The sequence below is a fragment of the Lethenteron reissneri genome, chromosome 8 (genome assembly GCF_015708825.2).
Source record: "Lethenteron reissneri isolate LAM-NWPU_2019-01 chromosome 8, ASM1570882v1, whole genome shotgun sequence".
In the NCBI taxonomy this organism is placed as follows: Eukaryota; Metazoa; Chordata; class Hyperoartia; order Petromyzontiformes; family Petromyzontidae; genus Lethenteron; species Lethenteron reissneri.
The window spans coordinates 8,822,739-8,840,224 of NC_083786.1; the positions used below are offsets into that span (position 1 = coordinate 8,822,739).

The 17,486-nt window shown below is 43.5% G+C and overlaps 2 protein-coding genes across 2 annotated transcripts in view; one reads left to right on the forward strand and one right to left on the reverse strand.

Annotated features, from left to right (window-relative positions):
• Positions 1 to 7,451, reverse strand: part of KNTC1 (kinetochore associated 1) — a 72,372-nt gene extending 64,921 nt beyond the window's left edge. The window contains exons 1-9 of the mRNA XM_061580800.1: positions 7,328 to 7,451; positions 5,028 to 5,168; positions 4,823 to 4,943; positions 3,275 to 3,390; positions 2,736 to 2,814; positions 2,191 to 2,268; positions 1,609 to 1,643; positions 1,287 to 1,397; positions 405 to 498 (exon numbers count right to left, since the gene is read on the reverse strand). Of these exons, the coding sequence (XP_061436784.1) occupies positions 405 to 498; positions 1,287 to 1,397; positions 1,609 to 1,643; positions 2,191 to 2,268; positions 2,736 to 2,814; positions 3,275 to 3,390; positions 4,823 to 4,943; positions 5,028 to 5,159 (766 nt within the window). The 5' untranslated portion in view covers positions 5,160 to 5,168; positions 7,328 to 7,451. The remainder of the gene's footprint in view (positions 1 to 404; positions 499 to 1,286; positions 1,398 to 1,608; positions 1,644 to 2,190; positions 2,269 to 2,735; positions 2,815 to 3,274; positions 3,391 to 4,822; positions 4,944 to 5,027; positions 5,169 to 7,327) is intronic.
• Positions 7,452 to 10,397: 2,946 nt separating this feature from the next.
• LOC133339020 (tyrosine-protein kinase Mer-like) overlaps positions 10,398 to 17,486 on the forward strand; it is a 71,370-nt gene continuing 64,281 nt past the window's right edge. Inside the window, exon 1 of the mRNA XM_061547154.1 lies at positions 10,398 to 11,102. Within this exon, the coding sequence (XP_061403138.1) occupies positions 11,015 to 11,102 (88 nt within the window). The 5' untranslated portion in view covers positions 10,398 to 11,014. The remainder of the gene's footprint in view (positions 11,103 to 17,486) is intronic.

A 17,486-nucleotide genomic window follows, 5' to 3' on the forward strand; every position in this document is an offset into this window, starting at 1 on the left:
TAAACATTGGCCAATGGATACACTGAACATTTTATAAATGTTTTTCTTCCTCTTATGTGAGGTAAAACACAGCAGTTTGCATTTTGTTCGTTTACACATCTGGTATTAATGCCACCTAGTGGAATCATTACAATCCATTGCTGAAGGCTTCCTCCACGCTAAGTCGGTCGTGGGGGATATTTTGCCATACTTCACCACGTTGGTCAGTGCGGGTTGGTGAAGGGGCGGCTCCGGACTGCTTTAGAATTCGCCCGCCTACTGTTAGCCATGGCCAAAAATCGAAACTTGTGTTGACGGACTCTTAAAAAAATGCACCAACAACTGCGCCACCGTTACCCGCCACCTCGTGGGTGACTGGATGTTAAAAGAGGAATGTATGTGAAAAAAATATTGCACATGGTTACCATTCATGAAATGTCCATCCACTGCCCTCTGCATGGAGGCTTGCTGTGTCGCAGTATGCAATTTCCACTCTGACAGCACCATGTCACCTTTGCCCTGCGTAGAAATTGTTTGGGAAATGAAGAGCAACAACTCCTTAGATTAGTTAACAGGCAAGTGTCTGCCCCTGCACATAAATATAAGATTTTAGTTCAGCAGCCTCATCAGACTTCTAGACCTACACGGTCCACCGTTTTAGGATAACCAATCTTTTCTATTAATATGCCAGGAAAGCCCCTGCACACCGCATTCACCTGATAGTTGGTAATCACAGAATGCTGTACCATGGGGGGGGGGGGGGGTCGCGAGTACTGGAATTGAGAATCACTTTTCTTTTGGCATGAAAACTGATCAAAACTATTGGTTTACATGTCCCATAGTCTCATAGAATAAAATGCTGCGTATTTATTTTTATGAAGAATAGACTCGATACTTGCGAATGAATAATGCATAATCCTCCACGACAACGGTTAATGAGCTTTTATACAGTTCCAGGAACACATAATAAGCAAATCACTTCGAAAGCATAATTTAAACATGTATAAAAGAGAAATGAATATCTTTAGATTTTTTAATTACCGTGTAAAAAATAGATGAGTAAAGAATAAACTATTACAGCATTTATTTTATTGGAGATTATACAACATCCCACCTTTGACCCCTATTGGCTGTTGCATTAACAACCGTGCCACCAATAAGAAATTAACGTTTAAAAAAATTACTGAGTTGAAGTAAAACTCAACTCGCTAAAAATGTTATCTCACCACTGCACTCATAGAAAAGTAAATGACACAAACCCTTTGCAAAGAAATTATAATTTTATAAAAAAGGAATACAGCTCTTACGGCAATGATCAGGTGTGGGCTGCCATCTACTAATGTGACCAGACCATGGCTGTTATAGTCCGTATGAACATCTTGAGTTGAAATGAACTTGATGTTCATTTTTTCTTGGCACTGTTATGGAAAAAGAAAAAAAACATGAATGGGATTCCAAAGTAGACTATTGACATCTTCAATAGTACATGTTCTACTTAATGTGGGTTAACAAAAGTTTACAGTTGTCTCCTGAATGTGTACATTTCATCACAACGAAGTTTAATATAAATCATTCAGTGAAATTTCCAGCTTTGTAGATGGCAATACAAAATTGTAATTCAATATTTACCTCTTTGGCAGTTGTCATGTTTGCCGTCTCCAAAGCTAAAACACAAACATACGCATACATTTAGAATTATTCTTGTGTATTTCAAATATAGATGTGCATACATATACAAAATGAACCTTCCATACATATCAACATGTATGCATCACACAATGGAAAAAACAAAAAATAATGCTTTGCAATGAATGTGATCTACGAGTTAGAAGACATCACTTGATGTCCTTAATTCGCAACATAAATTCTCAACTCATTCTCAAGAGGGTCTAGCATGGTCGTGTTTGGCCAAATTCCATTTTAAATTTGGGTTTTAATGACAATGATGTATGTATGTAGAACTTGTTTTCAATCCAGATTTAAAAGTGCATAGCTCCAGTGGCTTCATAATATCGGAAGAGCGCTCCAGATGGGCACAGAATCACATCAGAAAGCGTGCAATGCAGTGACCATCTTTGTTCGATGGCTAGCCAAAAGCCGCCGGTGCAAAGATGATAATGAAGACAATGTCCTTCGCCGAGTCTTAAGACCAGGACGTTCCTAGGGACAGTCGTGCATGGTGAGTTAGTAAACACCCACGATAACATTTACCTTCCTGAAGCTTCTCAAGCCGCAAGTTTGACACCCACAAGAATCCTTTTCTCGACAGAAGGAACATATGGTAGGCATCTGCAAGTGGACAGACCATAGCATGACAACAGGCTTGACATAACCTTATCAAGCCACCTACACCACCACCACATGTACCAAAGCATTAATATCTTTTTTAAAATTAATGTAAGAGACAGCTAAGGTTAGAATGGTCATATAACATTGACAACCATAGGCCAGCTGGCACGTCATGTCATATACACAATACAACTACATGAGGATTCAACAAAAACAATCAAAACAAGAACTGCAGTTAAAATGTTTAAAATATTTGTATGCCTGTCTTGAGTTTTTGAACATTGAGACATGGCCTTTAAAGGAATTCAAGTACTAAAAATAATTTAAGGGGCAGAAACAATGCATCTGCGATTCTTACTGTGAATAACACAAAAAACATAATTGGTCACAGGCAGTGAGCACATATATTAATGCACATGATACATTCCATATAGTGCAGTTCTGTACATAAACAACATGCCTCCTACCATTCTGAGAAGGGTCTGGCTCCAGTATCAGATCAATGTACGACCCATTTCCTTTCAATGGATCTCCTTGAAGAAGACACTGTTGAAAAGAAAATTCAATGGTCACACGTGAATTTAATGTAATCAACACTTTGACAATGGTGCATTTAAAGCAGGGACAGGGATCCTTTAACTTTCAGCGGGCTGAATAGGAATTTCAAAATCTTTGGTGGGTCACACATTAACAAGGAGTCTCTTGCAGTGACAGAAGTCCACTGATCAAGCCAAAGCGAAATTGATGGTGGGTCGAAAAAATTGCTCTCTAGTATCTGATTAGTGGCTATCATGCTTGCAACAACGGATATATATAATTTGCAGGTCATTTCAAAGTGGTAGGCGTCATGTGGCCGTGGATCGTATGAGATGAAGTCATGGGCCATAGGTTGCCCACCTTTGTCCTAAAGAGTATAGCTTGTACAGCAAGTGCCAATTGACTGTTGCCTTGAGAGATTTGTGTTTGGAACAGAGAGATGAGGGGACACTTAAGCAGCACACGGCACCTTGGTCATCAGCTTCCGCTGGGAGGCGACGTGGATGAGATTCAGAAAACCACTGCTCTCGCCCACCACCAGAAAGTGACCTCGCTGGCAAAGCCCCACTACATCCACCGGCGAGTCTGTGAGCAAACATTGTCATCTTGTTAAAACGGTTTCACTTGAGAAATAGAATAATAAAGAGATGGCAAATTATTTATGTTCCCCTCCCTCCAACTTTATCCAGATTGTGCTGTAGGCATCATGTCGTGAGACAAAGTACCCAATCGGACCTTTCACAGAACAATGCATCCTCCCATGTTGGAGAATGGCCCACAAAAGAGAATATCAAATCATTATCTTTGATATCTAATCTACAGAGTAGAGAACAACACTTTTACACCCTCTCGGTCACAGACAGTAAGCTTTGTCACATGATTTGAAATGCAATTGTTTTAAATTATCAGCGCTAGTATTTATCCAAGTTTGGGACAAAAAATAATCATTTAATGTCGTTAATCTATTTGCATTCATTGGTGACTGGGCCAAAACCATCAACTTAATATAGAGGAAAACTAGATTTAATTAGAGGCGGCTGTTTGGATCAAACCCAGGTTCTGTGGTGCCAGCTAAACACATTGACCTCTGAGCAACTCTGCAACCTCTGAAAAAGAATGATTAAGAAGCATTTAGGGTTGAATGCCGAAATGTTAACTCAAGCATTAACCTTCAATCAGAGTGCAATTTCTCCTGAAATGCCATTTCTGTTAATGATGTCGACCTTTGGAAATTTACCACAACAAAGCATCAAACAAAATAGTGAAAATAGTGAAATGCATCAATAACAAACAGTCATTTGAGATCCTGTTGAAAATTGTCAACTGAGAATAGGTGCACAGATCAATAAGGCTTATGTTACCAAGGAAAATGATATTATGTACACATACAGCCGTTTGTCAATTCACTGCTGGGATGAGGGTCTCCCCATGCTGTGCAGTTCGTAGGGGTTACTTGACCATATTTAGCCACGCAAATCAGTGCACAGCAGCCTGTAACACCTGCTGTGAGGAGTGATCACAAAAACTGGAACCTGCTTGGCTTCCTATATCTCATGAGATCAGGTACATGCAGAGCAGAGGTCGCAACCGGGTACCCGATACCCGTACCCTACCCGATAACCGGCTACCCGTACCCGGCCGGGTACGGGAACCCGTTTGCGACCCTGGTGCGGCCGGGTACGGGTAGACCGTGAGTCGCTGGTGAGTAACTGTTTGTCACTCATTTCCCAACGTCTTGTCTCTTCTCACAATTAAAGTTCCTAGAATCAACCCACCCGCGCCTGCAACATGGCTTCATCCCAGAGGAAAATGATATTACCCGTACCCGGCCGGGTACGGGTAGGGTATGGGTACGGGTACCCGTTTGCGACCCTGGTGCGGCCGGGTACGGGTACGGGTAAGGAATCAAACCCCGTTTGCGACCTCTGATGCAGAGTGATTTAGGCATCCGTGACAATGCTTGGCAGTGTAGAAAGGTATCTTCAAAGAGCTGTGAAAGTGGCCCACAACCACTTACCGAACTGCAGCTGAAGTAGCAGAGACAGCTGATTGCTGCTGAGTAGGGTGACGGTGCTGTCGACTGTTAGAATAAAACCAGCATTGCTACTCTGCAGCCACACACGTGGGCTGGTGAGGACCTGTGAAAGCAAATCGAAAGTGTCACCGAGGTGTTATAGGCCTTTGTCATTTTATTTTTAAAGGCTTCTCTCAGTACACATTACCTTCTCGGAGGGTGACACCTTGAGCAGTGTGTCGATCTGGTAGAGGGCATTCCCACGTTCCTGGCTGGAACCACAGCCCAGGCGAGTGCCAGATTGTTCTTCGCCGGACAGAAACTCCACCTCTGTCCACATTGTGCCAGCCTGTCCACAATCATGACAATGCATCGTTGCACCAATGGAACTTGCACACCCCCACGCACCCCACCCCTGCAGACATCCTTTGACATATTTAGTCGAGACTGCAATTGATAGCGTGTGGTCGATGGTAAGAGAAACCTTTTCGGTCGATGGTAGAGCAACCCTTTCTAAACCATGCTTGCCCATGTGCCTTTGTTGGCCTTTCATTTTCTATCAATATGTTCCCAACGAATTTCAAGGATAATTTATAGACATAAATGCATGTGATAAGAAGCTAAAGGGTCTTCGATTCAAGTAAACTAAAACTAACCTATTTTTATTTTACCAAGATATCTTGCTCTTTTTCAGAAATGATCTAGGCACAAACGATAGCTCAACGAAGTGGCTTATCGTCGTGTGGAAATGTTTAGCAGCCAAAATGCTCTAAAAAAAAGTTTCTAAACGTGGAGGGAAAAACCGGAGAACACGGATAAAAATCCGCGCGACCATAGGGAGGAGCATGCAAACTCCAAATATACAGCAGACGTCAGGGTCGGGATCGATCGCACAACTTCCTGTATACCAGGCGAGGTAGTTATCACTCTGAATGTAATGGCTTGATGCCTTCAGCATTGGATGGACCTTAGCTGATCTAGTAATTATGTGTTTATTCTGACTTATTTTCACCTGAAGAATTTTGGGGTGAATTAGGGCATGAGGAAAACAGGAATTTGGGGTGCACATTGTTTGGTGTAGAACCCGATCACTCAAGTTCCATTCTGGGCCACGGCTAACATCAGTTTAACACGTAGGCTTTGGCGACCAATTTTATCCATAACAATATGGATGATATCCGTAACAATATGGATATTGTGGTGGCGGGTTTAACGGCACATTCATATTTAGGCGATCTAACTAAAAAAAAACTATATTATTGCTAACATCAGTGTTCTTGGACACCACCTTCGCAAACCCCCGCTGACCAGAGTGGTGAAGTATAGTCACAAACACCCACATTACTGACAGCAGTGAACTGGTAAAAGGGCTGTTTGTCACTAATCTATATATATGAAATATAAATTTACTTTTATATATTTTTTTGGGGGGGGCGCAATAATGAATATCTATCGATATATAAAAGGGAAATTTGTGAATGTGTGTGTCTGTTCGAAATGTTTAGCATACTTCCCGACATGCAACCAACTTTAAATTTGGCACGTGGGTAGGTTCCAGACAATGCAAGACTTTGGGGCCGTCCATAAATGACGTCACGCGATTTAGGACGATTTTTTTTACCCCCCCCCCCCCTCGTCACACGGCTTCACAAAAAGTCAGACCCCCCCTCAAATGACGTCACAAAGGTCTGCCCCCCCCCCCAAAAATAAAACATGCTTCACATCGCTTTAAACTATTGTCATTGTAGTGCGTATTTAATGTGCCGCTGCGCTCTGATGTTGTAGGATAAAACATGTACTGTATTAAAAAGTATATTTAATTAAGTAGAACGTGTTGTCTATATTTATTAAAATTTGCGAATTTTGATGTGACGTCACATTTCTCACCCCCCCCCCTCTCTCGTCCCACATCGTCACAAATGTCTGACCCCCCCCCCCCCCCAGGTTCATGACGTCATTTATGGACGGCCCCATAGGTATTGTATACAAAGCCAATCCGAGTTACACGAATATCAATGAGACTCAAAGGTCAAGGATCACATGAGGACGTGCACGTCCCTGTAGTCAATCCACTGCTGGATGACGGCCGCACTATTGTCATACAGTACCGGTTTTGTGGTCGTTAATCGATTACTCGGCGAAATATTAATAACTTAGTCCAATCATTCAACGGCTCAAGCGTCCCAATGTTGTGATGAGCGACAAGAAACCAGTGACGGAAACTCCGCGTTACTATGACGGGGCCAAGTCTGTCCACACACCACACAACCAAAAATCACTCCCGACGGTATTAAAGATAGACGGCGGTACTTTCACAATGTTAAAACACGTCAGGTAATACAACATATGATCACAAGTATCACGTTTATACTGGGCGGAGGTACCAAGCGATAAAACCTTACGCGGTACAGTACGGACTGTAGCACGCACAAACAATTACCTCACATTATTTATAAAAAAATATATCAAATTTACGCAAACTTGGGGACGACGACAACACCGACTTACCTTCGTTAGCCGGGCGCTAACAAGCGGCGTTAAACGAGGAGCATACACACACAAAGCAACAACAACTTCTAATCTGCAGACTGAGGCGATGGGTCTCGAGACGCCGCGGGGTTCTCGCACTCGAAATTTGGCGGGAAAAGGCGGTGACCGTGAGGGGGCGCTGAAGTGGCAAAGTTTATTAAACTCTTATTCATAACAATAAAAAAAACCTTCTCTTCTCCTCATGAAATATAACAATTTACCTGATGTTTTTTTTTTATTTTTTAATGTCCATAATCAGACATTATAAACAACTACTTTGGACATCTTGGTTCTTTCGGTAAAGTCACGTAGAAGGGAAGTAATACAATAATAAAAATAAAACATAATAAAATAATTCTCACGACGTTTCGGCCACAACGCAAGCAGCCGTCCTCAGGTGAAAACCAGGTCTGTCGAGGCGACAGCGTCTGAATGTTTAATTTTTATTATTTTATTATTTCCCTTCTACGTGACTTTACCGAAAGATCCAAGAAGATGAATCCCTGCAGTCACGCAAGCTTTAAATCGAAAGATGGCATGGTTGTTCATCACATCAGTTGATTGTAATTGATGTATATATTATTTTTAAACATAATTTACACCATTCAACTCAGTGCAGTCTGCAATACTCCGACGCGGAAAAGTGCAGGAACAGGCAATGCAAAGTAGTCACATCACACGAATAAATTTATATATTAGACTTTCTAAAAAAAATTTAACCTCTGTTCAATGCTCTTTTGATTACTGCTGCAGTGGCCTTGTGCTCCATTGCATTTGAAAATGAAATGTCAAACGACATCACATCACTGGAATTCGTCCTCCCAACCCTGTCCAGTCCTCCCACCATCCACATCCCTCTCACTGATTTACCCACATGGCTGTTTACCACAGTGACACGTCTCGACATTCTAACCGTACGCATGGCATGGTGACAGAAAATAAATGCCAACCAATTATGGAGGAAGTCTTGCTGCTGCTGCTGCTGCCTCTCTTGGCCACCACGAGAGGGCTTCGTGTCGTGTCCGCAGTGGGTTGACTGCGCGGTCCATAGTTTTGTTTAGCACGTGGCAGGCTTTCGCGGCCAATATTATCCAGAATAGAGGATGTTTTGGAGTTAGAATCGCGTAAATATCGATGTGTCGTTACACTCGACACCACCCGACACAGACAATGAGTAATTATCATCATCGCCTGATGAAGCTAGTTGTAATTAATAGGGAAACGTCGCACTCGAATTGTAAATGTCGTGGGTTTACTCTCCAACACACCGGTGTGCTGAACTAGTTAAGAATTGGCACGTTTTGTTGACGTGACACCCCTTTCGATGTAAAGCTTTCGTGAGTGCAGGGATTCATCTTCTTGGTTCTTTCGGTAAAGTCACGTAGAAGGGAAGTAATAAAATAATAAAAACTAAACATCAAATGACACGTCATTTAGACTCTGTCTTATCGACAGACCTGTTCTTCACCTGAGGACGGCTGCTTGCGTTGTGGCCGAAACGTCGTGAGAATTATTTTATTATGTTTTATTTTTATTATTTTATTATTTCCCTTCTACGTGACTTTACCGAAAGAACCAAGAAGATGACACCCCTTACTAACAGGCTGCGTCGGGGTGGTGGCGGGTTTAACGAAGTATTTATACTTACGCGATCTAACCCAAAAAAACTCACTTATGTCCATAGTTTGGGTTGCACGATCACAGTCGCACTCCTGTGGCTTGTGTCTTTAATGTATATCTCTCTATCTCGGTGTCTCTATGGATCTCGACGTAGCGTATAGTTGTTGCTATTCCTCCGTCGAAAGGAGCTCAGACCACAGTGGGTTGACTACGCGTTCCATAGTTTGGGTTGCACGGCCACACTGGTGAGACGAGGCCATGAGGGAGGCTGTCGCTGGTGTAGGACATTAATTTTCAAAGACAATGCATATATTTCGATTTAAAGCTTTCATGACTGCAGGGATTCATCTTCCAACCCAGCTTAAATATACGCTCCAAGCGTGGTGCTGTTTCATTCAGACGCTGTCTCCCCGACAGACCTGGTCTTCACCTGAGGACGGCTGCTTGCGTTGTGGTCGAAACGTCGTGAGAATTATTTTATTATGTTTTATTTTTATTATTTTATTATTTCCCTTCTACGTGACTTTACCGAAAGAACCAATAAAATGCATATATTATTATCATCAGAGCATGTGTTTTCCACGATCGTGTGGTTAATGCAGACTTGATGCCTTGATAAATGGGTATTATTATATTTGGTGTTTGGGGCCGTCCATAAATGACGTCACGCGATTTTAGACGATTTTTGACCCCCCCCCCCCCCCCTGGTCACGCGGCGTCACAAAAAGTCAGACCCCCCCCCCCCCCTCAAATATGACGTCACAAAGCTTTGCCCCCCCCCCCCCCCCAAAAAAAAACATGCTTCAAATCGCTTTAAACTATTGTCATCGTAGTGCGTATTTAATGTGCCGCTGCACTCTGCTGTTGTAGAAGAAAACATTTATTAAAAAGTATATTTAATTAAGTAGAACGTGTTGTCTATATTTATTTAAAGTTGCTTATTTCGATGTGACGTCACATTTCCCACATCGTCACAAATGTCTGACACCCCCCCCCCCCTAGGTGCGTGACGTCATTTATGGACCGCCTCCCTTGGACATCTTAACACCTCCTGTTTTATTGCCAGGAAGGGTACAGCCTCTTCCCCCCCCCCACACCATTTTGATACTGGCAAAAAGGTCCCACAGATACTCGCGTCTTTCATTTTCACTATTCCGCATTAAATTTGCACGCCGATTGCACTCGGAAATCCTCAAAATAGCCGTCAGGTGGCGCTCAACTGCAGCAATTTAAACCCCAATACTTTTTTTTCAATGAAAACTTTGAACGCAATCCACTTACCAACCACAAAAACAACAAGAACCACCACCACCCACCATCACCACTCCCTCTCTTAATCCATGCTGTGGGCCCCCCCCCCTCCTCCTCCTACACCTCTTCAATGTCCCGCCCATCTCTCACAAAATCCAGCCTCCACTCTCCCTGTTCACCCAGCCCCCGGCCGGATACGGCACCGACTATTGAGAGAGTGGTGATTCGATGGAGTGAAGCGAGCAAGAGGAACAAAAGCTCCCTCCCCCCGGCCTCGGTTGATTCAACAAAAGTAAACACAGTGGAAGAGGGAGACCTGTTTGTCTATCTCGGTCGCTCAGTCCATATCATGGTTTCTCATGCGAAGGAGGTCTTGCAGTAGTTTAATGTCTCGTGGTCAAGTTATCGTCCAGCGAAATATAGAAGCGTCGGTATTTTGCCAACTCGCTTTAAATTCAGCTCTCGTACGACTTAACAACAACAAAAAGGCTAGGCAAATACTGTCGATAAAAATAAGGCGAAACATAATCCATAGCGTGTCGTGCAAACTCCTGGGGTTTTTTTTTTTAAGTCGTTCGAGTTTCTCAAGCTGCGATGAACTTCGTATCATGCGCGTAGGCTGTAGCTGAAGGGACCTTGAGTTGATTTAAAGCAGAGAAAACAATGTTCTGATTTTGTTCCAACAAAGATTTGTTTTTAGAGCGGTGGATGAGTCTCTGCGCAGGACAGGCTGTTGATTAATTCCGCGCAAGAGCGTGTTGGATTGTCGGTGAATGGGAGAAAGTGGACTGAAGGATGGAGCAAGCCTCGGTCGCAAGATGCAACTTAAAGTTTGGCGGAGTGGTGGTCCTGTTCTTGTTGAGCGCCGTCTTCTCCGCTGAAGGTAAGAGCGATGTCTTGAGCTTACACTTTCCTTGTATGTGCGTTGAACTTCTTTCGCACCGTACGCAGCCAACCGTGCTAATCGCAGGTGCGGAGGACTTCAACACCGGCACGTCGATTGAAAAGACGTCGGGATGCGCGTGTTGCCTTATGGATCGCAAACTTGTGTGCGCACACTGATGGAGACAATTATACGCAAGTTGAACAACAACAGTATGGAGATGACGCATGCAGGGAATGACACACTGCTACTTATATGATTATCAAATTAGTATCAAATTCAGTTTTACAACAAAGAAAACAATCGTTTTATCCATCGCCTCTTCAAAAGCTCTGTAGTAATAATATGAAATATTTATTCTCGGACTCATAATTTCGATTTCTTTTTTGGGTTATATCATGGTGTAGCTATAATGACAATTTTCAACTTTACCCTCCGCCACCCGACAAGGACAATGAGATCACGTAGCCAATTATGCCAAATTATTGGCATTATATCTACGCGATACAATCCGAAATAATTATAATATTGGTCGTGAAAGCCTACTTGTAACTTGTTGTCTAATTAACCTGGTATTTTCTTTGATTCTAATTCGCCTTTAATAGTTGCCCCACAGTATACAGTGCATGTTTTTCACCTGTGTCACTCCCAACAATTATTTTAATTGGATTCAGCAAGCGTGGTGTGAGTGATTAAACGTAATTTGGTGACGCGGCAGCGTTGACAGTAGTGCACAGGCACAATTATAAGAAATGCATATTCTTGGTTCTTTCGGTAAAGTCACGTAGCAGGGAAATAATAAAATAATAAAATAAAACCTAATAAAATACATACATACATAACACTACACTGCCTTTCATATAATAGTTGTCTTGCAATGGCTTTTTTTCATCGCACATACAATGTACTTTGAAGAGGGGCCATTGCCCGAAACGTCGCCTATTATTTTTCTTTTGAGGCCGGAGTGCTATTGACGAATGTGAGTTTTACTCGGCTGTACGTCACTTTGTGCGCTATTTTGGCTTGCGCGCTTATCTTCAGTCAAACTTTGAAAATAACTTTCCCGTAATGTTGTTGCCTGCGATATTAAAACAAATACTTTTTGTACTGTTTTGGCTACACATTTATTAGATTTGTCACAATATTTTTTAATTCTTACAATGGAAATTTTAAATCCGCGGATAAACGTGCAGATACGCTGATATTGAGTGATAAACCGGGCGACCCGAGTTCAATTCGTGGCCACGACTACAAACGCAGATTGGCGAGTAATGTCAGAACGTGCCCTGGTCCAACTCATAAAATGTTAGGTACCGTCCACTGATTTAAAACCTTCTCCTTTAGGCATATTGGTGTTTCCAAAAGCACCCAAACTCATACAGCAACCTCCATTATTGTCGTAAGTTTGATCCCGATCTGCCTTCAATAACTTCCCGAGGTATCTACACAATAACGTGTTTGTGTTTTCCCAGTTGTGTCCCTCCGACAGACAGACACCTTCGATTGTTCCTCGGCCTCATTTTTGTTCACACGAACTTTACATGATCCGCCTTCAATAACTGGTGTTGCATTGCCATGGTTCTCACGCGGGGTCCGCTGCACTGCAACGTAGAACACAACAATCAGTTATTAAACCAGAATCTTGGATCTGAGTCGCGATAATTAATGGCATCGTTTAATACAACACCCCACATATATATACACACACACACATCCGGGCAGGACTTATTTCCATACGTAATATTTTTGCGAGTCGATGGTAGCATGGAGTAGGTGCGTTACTGGTAGCTACAGCCACAACGAGAGGTATCATCAATGTGGTGTGCCGGGACCGTCCGTACGGAAATATACACTGGACTCTATTACCTAAGGGGGCGTCCATAAATGACGTCACGTGATTTTGGACAATTTTTGACCCCCCCCCCCTCGTCACACGGCGTCACAAAAAGTCAGACCCCCCCCCCCCTCAAATATGATGTCACAAAGCTCTGCCCCCCCCCAAACCATATTTCCATTTTGAAAATAAAACATGCTTCAAATCGCTTAAAACTATTGTCATTGTAGTGCGTATTTAATGTGGCGCTGCACTCTGATGTTGTAGGAGTGTTATAGCAATTCTATATTATTTAAAGTTGCGCATTTTGATGTGACGTCACATTTCTCACCCCCCCCCCCTCGTCACACATCGTCACAAAAATCTGACCCCCCCCCCCCCAGGTGTGTGACGTCATTTATGGACGGCCCCTTACCTAAGCTCGGCTAAGGAGCATACCTTTGCCTTTCAACAGTCACGGGAAACGATTCACATACCTGTGAATCCCTTATCAGTGCCTCGCTTATTACAGACCAATACAGACCTTATTGGTCACCCCGTGCCCTTATAAATCTCAACGTTCATCCTACAAAGTTCCATCACAAGGGAGAAACACAAAGAGACAATTTAGTTTGGTCCGCATTGAAACGGCTGTACCCCGTATGGACCTGAATTAAATTTCCCTGCACAAGAATACGGGTAAACCGTATGGGTTGACGGCTTTGGATTCATGCACTGAGCACAAACAACAACCAAAAACCCTCAATGCCTTCGTCAAAAACACCGCCATGAAAGGGAATGATAGTGTACAATAACAGGTGACTTTTCGAGTAATGGTCCTTTATATCACGCAAATGGGGTCACCGACAGATAGCGGATAAGAGTCGGAGGCTGCACTTGTTGATGTGGGGCTGGATGAGAATTACATTATACAATTATCTCCGTATGAATGTTTGTTAATTGGCATGTGAATTGTTACCGATTAGAGTAACGGACAAACTCTTCAAGAATAAACAAAAAACGATGTTACTTTTGCACTAATATGTGTAATGTAATGCAACATGTGGTGTTCATTACTCGTGCACTTTGTCACGATTGCAAATGTGCCAAAGTCTGTTCTTCACGGCTAAAGGTGACGCAGAAGCAGTGACGTGGCGTAATGCAATAATATAATTTACGGCACCTAAGTGAATTCACTGCTGGATGCCAGTCAGTGCAGGTTACGCATACGGATGTGGGAATGGGGAGGGTAGTGCCAGTTGAGAATCAGAATCTTTGTTTATCCTTGAGGAATCCGATGAGCTATGAAGCTTTTTTTCACAAATGTCTAGTAGGGGCGGATGAGCAAGTTACAACAACAAAACAAGATTTAACTTGATAATTGTTTTTTTTACCCTTCTATCTGGCAACAAAACTGACACATTTTTTACAAGGAGTCATGTTTGCATAGACCACAATACCTGCAGTCATAATGCAAAAAAAAACATAACTCTGATAATGTATGCACTGTCCTTGAAGTTGATTGGTCCACACCCGAGACGGCTTTCCTTAGAGCCTAGTCTCACATGGGTTGGACCAGATGTACGCCAAAAGGCGCACAACTCAGAGACAATGCACCATCAGAGTATGAGAGCTCGGGGTAAGCATTTACACCATTGGAACCTCATTTGCCAGTAGATTTAACTTGCTGCTGCTGTTAGTGTCCTCATGGCCAACGTGGGTGTTCTACGTGAGGAAAAGAAATAGGAGTTACACTTTCTGCCGGTCGTCGGGGTTGTTTGACCATACTTCACCACGTTGGTCAATGCAGATTGACAAGAGGAAGTGCGTGGGGGGGGGTAGAACCAGTTTGGATATCGCTTGCCACTTGTGTTAGCACCATAATCACAATCGTGAATCTATAGTTTAGGAAACTTTACTTCCTCATGCATAAGTTAGTTTGTGAGCCCCGTCGCTTTTAGTTTTGTGTCGCTGGTGGCCTAGAGTAAGCCAGAGCGTGATATGTATTCTTGCCGGGTGATGATGTTTTTTTTCGAGTAGATATTGTCGTGCATTCCGACCGAAGGTCATCAGGTACCTGTGGTGTTGACGATTACCTGTGCACCACCTATGACCCTTGAGTTGGTAATTGACTTGTGAAATGGAGAAAATAAATCTGAGTGACAGAGTTTTTTTTTTTCCCGTGGGACTCAAACTTTGACATTTCACGGTTGTGTTATTCTCATTGTAGTACGTGTGTGTAGAAAGTGGCCATGGTATTGCTGAGAAATGCCGACACCACGAACCCAGTCTGAGTTTCTCTTGTTACACAATGGTCATGAGGGAAATAAAATATCACTAAAAAAGGTTTGTTATTTCTCGTTCGCAAATTCCTTTCATGCTGTATAAATAAAACAAGTTTTTTTCTCTCTGCCTATGACTAACTGCTGCCTCTCAACACAATTAAAGACCCCACTGTTTCTGTGCAGCATCATGAGATGCGGTCACAATTTTAGACACGATATAGATCCACATTTGTATTCGACCCGCGATTTAGATTGTACGCCCCGTTCTTGTCATCAGATGTTTCAGATGTGTCAAGGAGTCGTTGTCCACGAGCGTTGTGGGAAATGTTAGGCTCGGGGGGTAGGGGGGGCCCACAATTTAATATCATACGGACCGTGGGCACGTGAGGCCTACCACATCGAAACGACCCACGGCCACTAATCCTTCACTGCAAGCTTCTTAGCCTCGCTAATCGGGTACTGGAGGGTTCACTTTTGTCGACCTGGCAACAACAACACCGAATTTGAGCGCTGTGCTCGCTCACTTCTGTCACTGCCAGGGCCTCCTACGGTGACAGGAGTCCCTGAGCGTGTGTGTCGGTGTGTGGTCCCCCCACAAAAGGTATTTGTTAAAGTCCTATTCGGCCCTCAGTCGGGGAAAAAGTTACCCCACCCACCCCCTGCCTTCCAGTCTAGCAGCTTTCGATTCGGTCTGTTTATGCAGTGCAGTAGTCCAGAGCCAACAGTGGTGGTTCTATGGACAGGCATACTTCCCCCTCCCCCCCGTCATAGAAATGTGGAATTTCCACCACTGGCTCAAGGCTGTAAATAGGAGAAAAGCAGCCCCTTGGGCTATTGACTTTTGAAAATCCAAATTAAAGGGACCAGTTTGTATTTAAGGGTGCGTGAGTTAATATTTGAAGGCTGCTACGCTGTGTGCCCACGGGCATGTTTAGTTGACTATGGGCTACAATCTCGACTGATTATATTTGTGAGGTATACTCGGTGTATCACGTGGTCAAACGTCGGGGGTAAGCAGTAAGGCATTGCAAGAGGTCATCGGATAGCTCAGAGGTCAGGGCTGCCACAGCTGAGAGACCTGGGTTTGAACCCAGGTCTCAGCCGCCACCAGTGATTTTGCCGTTTCTTTACACGCTTTTATTTAACTCACTCTGTCTGTTGTATCCTCAAATCTTGAAACTAAAATTTTACCCACTTCCCAATGTGCTATCGACTGCAAACTTGGTATACTTATGTCATACTGATGACAATACTATATTCTATCATTAAATTTTTTTTTTAAACCATCTTTTTTACATGTTATGTTTCGGCTTGGGTCTAATTGTCCACGCTCAACTCACGTTGGCTGTAAATCACCACAATCCCTTATGTTGTGGCAAGCTTCGGGGCCACTTCCTGGAGTCGTGGAGTTCTGACATTACTCGTACGGTACATTTAATTAAAGCGTGTTTTAAAAAAAAAGTATTTTTTCACATGACTTATTCTCGAGGAAAGTTAGCCAATCGGCTCATCTCCGCGATGGTCTTCCTCTTGGCTGTGACGATTGCCATTGTTGTACACAATGTACGCGTGCACACGGCCCTTTTGCCGAGCCGCCGCTGCGTGAAAGCCCCCCCCCCTCCCCATGCCGTGCGGGTCGTAGAGGTCGCTTGGCCATACTTCACCGACCATGCCGGCCAGTGCGGGTTAGTTAAAAATATGGGGAGCGTATATGTTTAGGGGGCATAGAACAGTGCAACAGTAGATTTTGCTGCAATAGCCCTCTGTTGCACACCACATGGCCCCCGGAGTAGACTGACAACCTGGTATGCATGATGGCCACCCAATCTGAAGCACTGTCGATACAAAAAATTAAAGACCCTGCTTAGCTTCCCAGATGCGATGAGATCGGTCACATCCAGGGCGATTTGGTTATGAGGTGTTTGTCATTTGGCGTCTCATTCCGATCGGCTGGGTGGCGTCTTCAGCAAAACGTCCGTCTTAGCACGAGTCCTCGCAAGCCTTACCCAGGCACTAAAGCCTGCTTGAAGCTTCTGAGATGCGACGAGATCGGACACATTCCGGGTGGTGTTAATTATTTTCTGGGGGTTGGGTAGGCAATTTGTTTTGTTAGCTGCTGCTGCTGCTGCTGGTGGTGGTGGTGCTCGTGGGTTATCGTGCGAGATTGCTCGCGAACCGTGGCAGGGAAAGCTGAGTGTCAAAACGTCCGCACAATATACTCAGCTTGCGCATTTTTGCACGAACGTGATGAATTGATAAATAAAGCAATCTTCTAGACTGTGTGGT